The following is a 12,724-nucleotide window of genomic DNA, read 5'->3' as shown; positions in this document are numbered from 1 at the left end:
AATGACACTTTGCCGGAGGCAGCAGAAAGGAAGAAAAAACACAGAGACTGTCCTTTCTCACTGTTTAGAGAGGATTCCTTTCAGGTAAGAATGGGCCAGACTTGCACAGCAGAAGAGGTGAATGGTGAAAAACACATCCTGCTGCCATCCACACTGCTTTTGTTTTGGAGACAGATTATTACAAATAAATATCTAGTGTCACAGCAATTCATGAACCACCTTCCTGGATCCTCTTCAGCCCAGCCAGCTGCACACATTATGTTACCACTTCTAGGAAATGTTCCACCTGCATACATGAGTTAATCTGAACCCCAGACACAATTTAGCAGGTCTGTCAAACAACATGAAAATCCTCTTGCCCCTGTGCCTCCCCATTCCTCTGCCCCAGCCTGCAGTCAGCTGCCAAGACCAGCAAAGACATGCATTGGCAACTGCTGCAGAAAGAGAAATGTAAGCCTTCCCTCATTGCTGGTTTGGATGGTGGGGGTCCTGCTGACATGCAGGCTAATGCCATATGAGTAGCATAATGAGAGCCTCCAAAGGTTTCACCAAGCAACGGAAAGAACTCACTCCAGCCCTGGTGGTCTGGCTGCAACTTTACTTTTAACCGTTAGCATGCTAGAGCAGACAAGCAATCACATCCATACAAACCTGCATTTTCTACTGATCAATGACACAGTTTTTGTGCTCAGTACTGGCACAGCTTTACCAGGTTCCGCCTCCAGCCCTGCTGTCCCTTCTCTGGTAGGAAAGGCAGCTTTCTCAGGTGGATCAGTGTATGCACAAATTTTATAGTTAGTGACAGACATCCAGTCCAGTACTCATGTTGGTAGAAAGACATGAAAAGCATATAGAATGCCCTGATGTCACAGCATTTGAAGGCATTAGTCACTGCAGGAGCATGTGAATGCAATTCCTGGCTTCCAAACCCTAATTTACAAATACAAGACCTAATTCTTGAATATATCTTCTTACATTTACCACTTTTCTCACCATGAGTCAAAAATGACAAAGATGAATATCACTCACAGCTCTGCTGTATTCCAGGGAGATGTTCAGAGCAACATTTAGAAAGAAACGTACAGAACAGAGACAAATTACATACACAGAGCATGGGGGACACATTACTTATTTAGAGTGAAGTGGAAGCGCTGCCAAAGAGCTGCTTTCATCTGCCTATGAGTGCTGATAGTTTTCTGGTGATGAGTCTTCAGAGACATCCTGGTGTCTATGGGTTCAATGCACAAATGTGTGTGTGCATATGTTTATTAAGTGAGCTAACACTTCAGAGAGACATGTGCTTTTATGACACTGCAAGAGAGGTTTCTCTGAAGCAAGCTCTGCAGGTATGAGACAGCAGGTCTAGCTGAGAAAAGAAACATGTCCATTTGTTTAATTCCATCCCCTCTTGTTTCTACATTAACCATGGCATACCTTCTGAGCTAAGGCTTAGCACACTTACTTGGAAAGGAGAATGACACAATTCTGGGCCCTCCGGCCATCAATCACAGACAGCTCTTTCACCTTTCGTGTGGAGAGGTAAAGGTCTTCTGTTGAACCCATCTCTTTCTGCATATAATTCAAAAGGAAGGGAAAACAATCAGTATCATGTTTCTCACCCAAGGCTGATAGACTTAGCTGAGTGTAATGAGCAAAACCCATTCCAACCTGGGAAAATCCACCCTCATGGTGAGAAAAGGAGACAAGAAGGGCAGAAAACATGTAGGTAGATCCTGTATTACTAGACAAACAGAAGTCATTCATTACCACCTAGGAGATCATCTTTTATTCCAATTAAAGGACTTGATTCTGACCTATTGGACTCACTCTACCAACAGTTATGTTATTATGTTAATGTACAAAACTGGCATGACAGGAAAATTGGGCACATTATAGTAAAGCCCACTGGTGTGGTGTCACAGCATATCCTTCAGCAGAGGCCTTCTGAAGGGGTTACACAGCATTCTTGAAAGGCTGCAGCACAATCAGGAAAAATCCTTCCATCACCTCTTGAGCCTGCCACTGGACCAATCCAATCCGTATTATATGAGAGATACGAAGAGTAGGGCAAGATGGCATTTATCTTACTAAATATATCTTACTAAATGGTCAACATCTACATCTGACCTAGCCTCTCTTTTTTAAATTAATTAATACTTTTAGTTGTACAGAAACCACCCTTTTTCAAAGTTCTCTGTATATCCCCATTGCCAAACTCATCACCTGGAAAAATGGAAAAATCCCCTTCCAGAACGTTTGTCACAGCACACCAAAACTATTTGCAAACCCAGTTTGACCATCCACACACCTACTGTCCTGCCTACACACCGGAGTCATGGGATTTGTTTCACTTCCGAGACTGGCTTTCTGTAGTTACTTTGAGTATCTTTTAACACCGTTCCTTTAAAGGGAAGTAGATGTAACGATAAAAGGTGTTAATCCTGGATAATAGCTCTCTAGTTACTAACAGAGAAGAGAGAATTGGAAACAGGACAGTTATTATTTTCCCAGCTAGCTGCTGTGGAACCTCTTCAAAAATGCCTTTCCATGATATCCTTATTGTCATGCCTTGAGATTTTGAGATTTACCAGTATAATCTAGCTTTGAATGTACCCATCAAATTAGCAATGTGACTTCTTTCTTAGGAAATAACAGCAAGCATGCTGAGTCAGGTCAAAAGGTCCATCTACCCCAGTATCCTGTCCCTGAGAGTGGTCAACAGCAGATACCCAGGGAAAGGTATAAGATCATGGCAAGCATACAGTGGTGCTTCCCAGAATTCAATCCCAGTACTCAAAGTTCTGCAGGTCAAGGCTTACTTATATCAGCTCAACCCATCCACTCCAAGAAATTTTGACACCCAAGTATTTAAGAGTTAAATGTAAGTCATAGATTCATATTGCTAGCTGTCATTTGAGTTCTTGGTACAATCAGCTACAATGAGCCTGTGTTGTTCCTGGATATACAAAGGATTCATACAACCACATCCAAATGTGCTGCAATGAGCCACCACCAATACTAAGTGCGTTTATAAGCAGATACAATGCACCAGCTGAAGACAAGTACACCGTAGTTCTGCTGGATGTGTCCAAAGTGTCTAGCTTGGCAGAAGAAAATTGCAACATTACTTGATACATCAAATAGCATTTCCAAAAAAAGGAAAAATTGGGCATAGGGCAAGCTTATTATTTCTGAGAGAATAACTAACAATACAAAAAGCAGGGCACCTCCAGTATAATCTGGCATGTAGAGATGTCAAAATTTTCCCGAGTTTCCTCAGTTTGTGGGGAGGAAAACAGGGGAACAGGAAGATAGGCAGCTGTTAAAGGTAAGAAAGATACTTATTGGTCTGCGCTCTTGGTTTAAAAGCCTCACTGTCCCTCACTAACTAATGCCTGCAGAGAAGGACACCTGGTTAGTGTTAACTAGTACCCATCCCAAGGAAAAAAAAACAATTCAGGATTTGGCTGTGTATGTGAGGTGGGGGTTTATATGGCTTCCCCTAAAGCCATTAAAGCCATGCAGCAGGGATTGGTATAATAGTCTCCATGCTATTTCCAATTCCCCAACCCACAATGTTCAACACAGATGAATAACTTCAACTACTTAGACATGGCCCACTCCTTGGTCATAAGGAGTGGGCTAGTCTCATTTAAAAATATATTCTTTTCAACTCATATTGAGAAGAGAGATATTTATAGATACTTGGAGTTGTGTGTAAGCAAAAGCAGATGAAGCCTCAGGTTTTACTGAAGCCAGATTGCAAGTTTAGCTGAAGGAAAACAGATTGCATATGGACTATCTGCATTTTCTTAGACACCGAAAAAGAGTAGCAAGGGGGCAGTAGTGACTAACTTTTGTGACATAGCCCAAGCACACAAAGCAAGAATAGTTGGAGCTGTTGTCCACCTGACAGACAAGATCGCTAAGTTTTACCCCATCATTCTTTACCAACTTTCCATCTGGGATAACATTATGTTATGTGCTTCAAAGAGTATTTCGGATTTGAGATTTTAATGCAAATTCAAAAATCAACTAAAATTTCAGTGCTGGAATGACTAGACATGTGGCATGTGTTCATTGTATTGCTGCCCTGTTTCAAATACAGTTTGATTTTGGTCAGCTGCAGAAATTGTGGTCTGGTACAACAGCAGCACCCTAGGTTCTAGTGATTATCAATACTTTAGAGAGCTATTTCTACCATATTGACTTGTTTCATTGTGCCTGCTGCCATGATCAAAGCCAGTAAATGGCCCAGAGCCACATATTAGCTTCACCCAGTGGCAGAGGTCCTGACTAGACTTTCCAGATACAGTTCCCTGAGCACTCGTGGTGAGGACTACTTTCTTCTGAAGCCACCAGAGACACTTGTGATGACATCTGAACACCCCTCTTCTGAGACCATTGCTCTTCCCAAGAGTGTTGCTAAGAATTTTGCTTAAGATGATTAATAAATTGAGAGGTAGCCAGTTTGAAGGCATGTGGGCAGTCTAGTATCTCTGCTTCACCTAAACACCATTTCAGTCTTTCGCTGAACTTTCTGAGGGTTTCAGCAGCCTGACATGAGGTAGGCTTTCCTCCAGTCTAACCCTTCGGCTCCTCAGCTGGCACAAATCCTTCTGCTCAACGAAAGAGCCTTTCAATTCTACAGAAAGAAAGATTTTCTTTATCAGAAAGTCTGTGGCTAGTGAATACATCTGGAGACTTCAGTACTGTCCAAAGCAGATGTACCACAGATGGGAACAGTGGGAGTGAAGGCTCCCTAAGAGCTCCTTTTGTTCTCCACTAGAGAGACTATTGCTTTGGTTAAGGAAGAGTTCATGTTCACATTCTATTTTTTCCTTGGTCATTTTCCTCAGGATCATCAAAAAGGGGACTACAGACACCAGCAGAAACCACATTGAGGTTATAGCTAAGTAAAAGAACACGAACTACTTCCTACCACAGAGCTAATACAACTAAAGGAATTTTTTGTACCACCTTCCCCACCCAGACAGCAAATGTGCAAGGGCATATGAAGGAGTAGTATGGGATGAGTCATGACCCTATAATGGCATGATTCAGGACTTCACCTTCCCATACTCTGCAAGAGGATCAGGAGGCGGACAATGATACTCACCTGTTTACAGGAGGAGGGGTTAGTTAGCAGGTCCTATGCAGGCAGCAGCCACAAATAACAAAGAAGGAAACATGCCAAAAATTAGTCACAAAGAAAGATATCAAGTTCAACAAGGCAGCTGAATTGAGACACACATTGTTTTCTAAAAGAATAAAATGCTTAGCAAGTAATACTGGCCCAGATGGTTCTAAGGTATTTCAGCATTTCTTTGCATATTTTAAATCAGCAGATTTTGGGGAACTAAGAGTTCTAGGTCTTTTCTGAAAAGAATAAATTCAGTCTCCAAAGCATAAATGTCTTAGGTCTTGAAACATTAACTAGGATAATGCTTAAATACCTTTACAAATCTAGTCCAGAGCCTTACTGAAAGAACTGCCAAGGTTAAAACTTGAGGGTCAGTTCTCCTCTTCTGATGCACAGGCACAGTTTGCCATTATTAGTAACAACTTGTTTCAATGCCACGTTATACCCTTTAACAACTTATAGCCAAGTATTTTGAAAGCACTCTGTAACCACCAAAGAAGCCTTACAGCACTACTGGATGACAGACATGAACTATTTCACAACATATTCAATACTCCAGGAAAACACCAGATATACTGGTCAATATTACACAGTAAGATTAGAGCAAGGTCAAAACACAAGTGTAAGAATTCTTGTTCCAGCATTCTGTACACTGGACAATTCTGCTTTCCCTCATAGCCACCAAAAATGATACACTGGGCTTGAGAGAGGAGAAGAGACCCTTTGTCAATTAAAAAAAGAAGAAAGAAAAGCTGTTTAATGTAAATGAAACTGGAAAAAAATATGAAGATCACGTTAAAAACAGCAAAGAAAGAAATGTCTTTATCTGTACTCATTCAACTTTTCAGATGCAAAGGAGCAGGTCTCTGCATTGACATTTTTCATTGCAGACATTTGGATGAAGTTTAAAAGTCACAAACCCAGGGTAAACACATACTTGGCCAGAGTGGAGTATTTCCAAAAATAAAAGAGGAGAAAAGACAAAGTGTGAATCAACTGGAAAAGTTCTCACAAGCTTTTGATTCAAAAGCAATTTTGGTTGCCTGGTCTTTAAAAAAAAAAAAAAAAAAAAAAAAAAGAAGAAAGAAAATTGATAAGGACCTGTTGACTGGAATCCAGTTCACACTGGAGTGAGTATGGATAAAAAAGAAAGTATCACATAAAGTAATAAAAATCAAATATTTAAGGGGAAAAAAAAAAAAACCAAACCCCAAACCCTCAATGAAAGCTAGAAGGGCAGCAATACACCTAACTACACAAAAACATGAGTAGCTTACGTAAGTGATACTCTAGTGTCTGGAGCCACTGTCATAAAGTGTGTTTAATGAGGATTGAAAAGAAACGTTCCGAGATCCAAGGTCACTCTGAGATGATTGCTCCATTCCAGTGGACAGGGGTAAGGGTCAGGTTAGTTTACAGTTGAATAGGCCAGGATGCTTTTCAGTGATCAGTAACACAGGCATAAATATTATGATTCTGAGAGTCAGCAGACCAGGACAGCTTTGGCTTTGGATTTTGGGGCCAAAAGGAAAGAAGGTTTTGCAAGGTCATTTCTAGTGAGGAAACTGCAATTTTTGCACCCAAAACACTGGAATGGCACCTTGATGGTGCCACCTTGATGGCGCCACCTTGATGGCAATGGCCACTCATGTGCACAGATGACAGTCTCACTACTTGCAAGACAACTGGGAGCTCACCACCACAGCTAAGCTGTTGGCATGGGGTCTAAATCCAATCTTGTAACAGTACTGAAGTTTCATGTGCCTTTCTTCCCCTCTGTGAACTAAGTTCTTGTTTCAGGGAATGGGCTTCACAGAAAGAGAGAGGGAACCACTGAAACAGCAACAGCTATTTGCAGGAGCAGGATGAGAAATGAAATCTCATCATGCAGTGGGGAACTTCACATTCTTCACAGTTCAAGTTAGGATGCTTATCTATGTGGCTGTGAACTAGTAAATCAGAACAGTTATTCATTATGTTCATTGGATTAGATAGAAAAATGAGAGAGAGAAAGGAACAGATGGAAAGTCCAAAGACAAGGAGTTTGTTTGTTAAATTTAAGGTACTGAATAAGTTAATGAAGTAGTCATCATCACTGTGAGGCTTAATCATAAAGCCTGCTTATGGCAATCATGTCTGTGTCTTCTCCTAATACTTCAGAGCAATGATCGAATTCTGTAGAGTACAAAAGATTGAATTTCTCCAAACATATTCCAAAAGCAAACAAAAGCTGGGGGAGTTCAGGGAGCACAAGTACAATCCCTCTCCTGCTAAATCTCATTCAGCAGAGATAGACAGATGGAAGGTGACTTACTTTCCAAGAAAAAGAGGAGGGAAAAGAGACATTCTAATAAATGGCTGCTTTTAAAGTATGCTGTTTGTTATAATCTGTAATTTGGACAGTTTCTGTCACATAGCCAGTTGGGTCAGTTGGCTGTTTAAGAAAAAATAAACAAAGTGAAAGCTAATTCAGTCACCTTGCTCAGTACTCAGGCAACTACAGACTTTTTCTCTGGATGAATGGGAGAAACAGAAAGATGGATATCAAGCATGAATGTAAAGCCCAGGAGCTTTTGAAAGCTAGTGGCTGCTGAGATCAAATAGAGCATTACCTGTTGGGAGCTGTTGTCTCTGAGAGCTGCTCATTAGTATGAAGTACGTCAATAACAGAAGGTTATACTCTGCCCTATATGTCCTCTGCACTTCTTTTGGTCTTGTGATTTTTTGAACAGTGGCAGAGCAGCAAATGATGCGGCCTGACTGCAGCTGGACAAGGGCCCAGATCACTGTCATGTGTTCTTTCCTCCTCCAGAAATTCAAGGAAGACAAGGTGTGGAAGAGTTCACCCCTACCTGGTGTCTCTGATACGCAGAGAACATCTTCTCAAAATCTTCTAGATCCAGCACCTTGAATGCCTTTAAATCATCAATCTCATTCCAGATGGTGCCATGGATTCTCTCCTGAAAGAAAAGGTCATATTTTAATGAGACAGCAAAAGGTTTTAGCTAAGAACTTCCAATCCCATTTGGAGAGATCATTCCCTCCTGCTCACTGGCCATATTCCTATGTACTACTGCTGTCATTTCAGAAGGCACACTTTGTTTCAAGAGTCAAATGAGAAAAAAATAGTGGTGTGGTTTTGGTGTTTTGGTTTTTTCTAAATGTACCGAGTATTTTGTATTTTTCATCACAGCAAGCCTCTGATGAAAGGGCACAGTCCAAGATTAGCAGACCACATCTCAAGCAATATCCATGATCCCACAGTACGATTCCTTTCAAGAGTGGCCATCTCTCTAACACAATGATTGTGGTCATGCTGAAAGAAGTGTTACCATCATGAAGAAAAAGTTTAGGAAGGGCACCGATGCATGACAAACCCTAGATGCATCTTTCCTTCTGCAAATTTTGCCAGGTTCTGTTGTAAAGCCCTAAGGGTGTGTGGTTTTCATTCTGCCTGCCTGTAAAACTAGTTTAAGATTTTATTTTATTTTACTTTTAAGGCTCTGAGTCTTTGAAGTTTAATTGTTTCCTATTACATGATCTCCCCTGTCTACATGAGTTCTTTGTTGACTCCGATAGACACAAACTATACCCAGATCTCTGAAAAAGCATCATCCCCTCTAACTGGAAGTGTTCACAACCCATGTGATACACTATCCTGAATGCCAGGGAACCCTAGCTGTCTGGCAGATGATTAGCATGGAGGGAGACAAGCACAGAGTCCTCCTCCAACTTTGCTGTCCACCAACCCTGGATGAAATAAGTTCTTGCAGTACATGAATTAGCTAATCAGCAGTCATCCTAAACCAGTAGAAGGCTTTGGGGTCTCCTGCTAACCTTCTCAGGACAGATGTCTTTGCTGGCAAAAAAGAACCAAAGATTGAACTACCTTCTCCTTCCTACTGACTGTTAAGGTGCATGTTGTGTGGGACAAGCTTGGGGCAATTACCCATTCAGAAAAGGAAAACTTGCTCTTCACACCTGGCAACACTGTCTTTCAGTTCATTTAGTTAATAAAGTGTACATTTCTTTCACTTTATTAACTGGAAAAATAAGGAAGGTGTTGATTAAAATAAAAAGGAAATGGACAGAAGGGATTGTAAAAAGACCTAAGCAAACCCCAGGAAATGAAGAGCCAGCAGAACACTGATGCAGAGAAAGCCAGGAACAGCAAGCAATAGCAATGAAACCCTCACACATGCTCCAGCTCTGAAGTACCTGACTTGTACCTACACAGCAAAGTGTATTAACACTTCATTATCAGAACTAATTAGGAACAGGCTCTACTTCCTATTCACAGTCATCAAAGGAATGAGGGAAATGCGCTAAGCCACAAGGCTCAAGGAGCAAGGAAAAAACCTGGTGGGAGGATGAAATGGGGGGAAATAAAAGTGTGAAGTGTTCTGGAGGAAATTCCTGGCAGGGCAGACACTGTGGAGGAAAACTAACATCCTCCCTCCACAGGCAGCCTGTGAGTGCCTGAGGGCAAAGAGGGGTGTCTGCAGTGCTGTTTACAGTGAGAGCATATACTAGATGTGAGCAGCACCCACCCCTGAACAGGCTTACCAGTATCATTGTATATTCCTTGCAATCAGTGTGGCACTTCTTTCCATAGTAGGAAAAACATCATGACCCTGTGACTGTAATGTGACAAGTTTGGGAGGCTCATCTCAGCGAAAGGAATAGGAGACAAAGTTAATTTTCATTTTTTCCTAACCCTGAACTCTACTGCCAATCTTAGCCAAAAGCATCCAGGCAGAGTGCTCATTCTCCTTTGATTTCCAGGCTGGCTTTATAAATTTTGGATTATAAATCCTGAGGGATGTATTTGAACAGCAGAGCAGTTCTCAGAGTTCCTCATTGTTTCAGATTGTGCCATCAAACACTGAAATGGAAGAATATTTCTTGACAGGAGCCAGCCGACATGACTTCGGGAGCAATCCTTAGAGTCATCGTTGGGATAGAGCCCTGAGGATACCAAAAAGCTACATGCTGTGTTTGGCCGAAGGCTGGATGTGGCTCAAGAGACAGCTACTCTTGAGAGTCTTGCCCATCTACCTGTCCAGCTGCAAAACTCTCATGGGAATGAAGTTTCCCCACAAACAGCAAGAACAGTGAAAACGTGCTGCAGAACGGGGTAGTCCGAATGCATTGCAGAGAGAGAACAGGCAGTTCTGAGACTCACAAAGGGATTGCAGAGAGTAGTTCTCATCCATACTTTCCCAGAAAAACAACCCAAAGAGGTGAAAATTATTCTTATTTCAATTTAGATTAATTTTAAGACCCAGATTGACTCTGGTCCTGTACAGGATGGTTTGTATGCTACTTGTAGCAGAAAGACAAATTCCAACACAGCACCCATTGCAATGGTGAGCACAAACAGAAATTTGACCCAAACAACCCAATTTTAGTGCTTAAAACCCAAATGGGCTAACCCTGTTAAAGAAAAAATGAGGCAGGCAGAGGTATAAACAATCTTTGTTACACAAAACACTTGCAATGGGGCTGCCCCTTCTATTTCTACCCTAAACTCTGCTCTTGAAAACTTTCATGTTGCTGCCAGATAATTTCTTACACTGAGCTCTTGCTACTCAGTTATGGATTAACTGGCTGATAGTCCCTTGTCATCAGCCAGAGAGACAGCATTTTAAGAGAAACAGACTTGCATAATGTGGTTGCTATGATAAATGATTCCCTCAGCACCATAAAAAATATTTATGGTCCCTAAATAACAATTAAAAAAATAAAGTAAATTCTTTATTTCTTCTTTCCTTTTTCCTCTCTCCTTAAAAAAAAAGAAAAAAAACCAAAAAACCCCAGAGAGGTCACTTTGTCTGTAACATGCTTTTCTCCCCATATTTATTTATTTATTTATTCATTCATTCATTCATTCTATAAGTCTTCCAAGATCTCCGATTCTTCTGCTTTCCAAAGTCTTGGTTCCCTTTGAGAAGCAAATCCTATGAACTATATATCCCAGCATCCTCTAGCAAAATGGTAGTACATACTAGGTATGGAAACATCTTATTATCAGAACAAGTATTGACAAGGCATTTGGTCCATGAAGCTGAGTTTTTGGTATGTTGCATTTAACAATTTGCTTTCTGAAGCTGCTGCAGTTATGTCATTCCACCTTTGTAATGAAGCCCAATTTGCTGAGAGATCTACCAAGATTAGAGGATGACAGTGTTTCATGGAGCTGCAAATCATATCAAGCTGTCCTCTGCTACATCTAACAGGTGATTTTATTTACCCTGAAAGATAAATAGTGATACTCTGCCAGCCTCCAAAGTCCATCATGCCTCAATAACCTCACAGCATGAGTGAAAAACTACAGTATTTTGGGAAAGCCTTTCGTTTGTCCTGCAGGTCCAAGGCAACCATAGCAATGGTGAGTGTTCTGTGAATACTAGGGCAGGCAATCCTGCTTATTAGTAGGTTAATATTTGTAAAATATTAACCATCAAAAAGTGGAGCAACTTAAAATTTTAATTCATAATTCCATTATGAATCTGAAAAAGGGGTATGAACAGAGTGTTTTTCAAATTTCTCTCTTGATATCAGATCCTTTCCCCAGTGTAAGAAAAATCCACTTTGAGCAAAATTGTATTTTTGGCATGTTTGTTAATTGAGGCAGCTGTTTTATCTCACTGTAGGACTAGGCTCCACCAAGGCTATTATGAGTGTCTTCACACTCAGATTTTGTAGAAATCTTTCCATTAATTTTGAATCTCTGGCAGCAGTCCTACATAATTGTTTGCCATGATGATCAGGCTGCTTTTAGGAAGTTCCAGAAATCAGAATCATCAATAACATTACAGAAACATTTAAAAAAAAAAAAAAAAAAGTGTCAAAATGAACATTTTCTGTTTATGTGATTGGGGTTTGGGGGGTTTGATGTTTGGGGTTTTTTTGGGTTGTTTTTTTTTTTTTAATCCTATGTGGTATGTAGAACAAATACCTTTCTTCTGAGACAATTTCACCAAAGTCTATTTAGGGCTGTCTAAAGAAAGCCCCTTTCAGATCATTGACTAGAGTCATGACTAGCCTGACGTTTAATGGGAAGCTGCTTCTCCATCCATGAGAAAACAAGCAGCACAGCTGAAGGTTGACTTGATTTACTCTTGTAACTTCAAATCAATATTGTTATATTTATTAAAGAGGTAATTACATTAATCCATACTTCCAGTGCGCTTGAAACCAGCCCATCATTTGGATTAACCATAAATGTCTAGTCCCTGTTTGACCTTGGGTGTTGTATAACATTCAGAGTGAGAGACCAAACTCCACTTGCTGTCCAGAAACAAAGAAAAGGATCTTTCCAGGATATTACAGTGGTTACATTGCAATATCTTTTTCTTAAAAAACAGAGATCCTTGGCACCAGCACTACTGTAGTGCTGTATAAATTGAATTCACAGACAATGCTACAGTGCTATATGAATGGAACTGTGGTGTGCAAGGGCTTCATCAGAACTCAGTCCATCCATGCAATCTAAATGGCTTTGCCACTGATCATCAGCTCACATCAAAGCTAGTACAAAATCTTTAATTCTAAAAGGAAATTAGTGGGTTGTTGGAG

General features: G+C 40.7%; 1 protein-coding gene across 10 annotated transcripts in view; it reads right to left on the bottom strand.

The window, feature by feature from the left end:
- The window catches only part of DAAM2 (dishevelled associated activator of morphogenesis 2), a 238,949-nt gene that overhangs the window by 65,183 nt on the left and 161,042 nt on the right, over nt 1-12,724 (bottom strand). For 8 of the 10 annotated variants that reach the window (XR_007510122.1, XM_049833706.1, XM_049833703.1 and 5 more), the window contains 3 exons: nt 7,996-8,103; nt 5,120-5,152; nt 1,463-1,569 (listed from right to left, as the gene is read on the bottom strand). Coding sequence is in view for 9 of the 10 variants with exons in the window: in XM_049833706.1 (XP_049689663.1) it covers nt 1,463-1,569; nt 5,120-5,152; nt 7,996-8,103 (248 nt within the window). In the remaining variant the exon portion in view is untranslated. The remainder of the gene's footprint in view (nt 1-1,462; nt 1,570-5,119; nt 5,153-7,995; nt 8,104-12,724) is intronic. The other 2 variants (XM_049833707.1, XM_049833711.1) reach the window with 1 other exon arrangement.

Source organism: Accipiter gentilis, chromosome 30 (assembly GCF_929443795.1).
Source record: "Accipiter gentilis chromosome 30, bAccGen1.1, whole genome shotgun sequence".
NCBI classification, from domain to species: Eukaryota; Metazoa; Chordata; class Aves; order Accipitriformes; family Accipitridae; genus Astur; species Astur gentilis.
The sequence above is the reverse complement of the archived record's forward strand: the minus strand, read 5'-3'. Positions and strand labels throughout refer to the sequence as shown.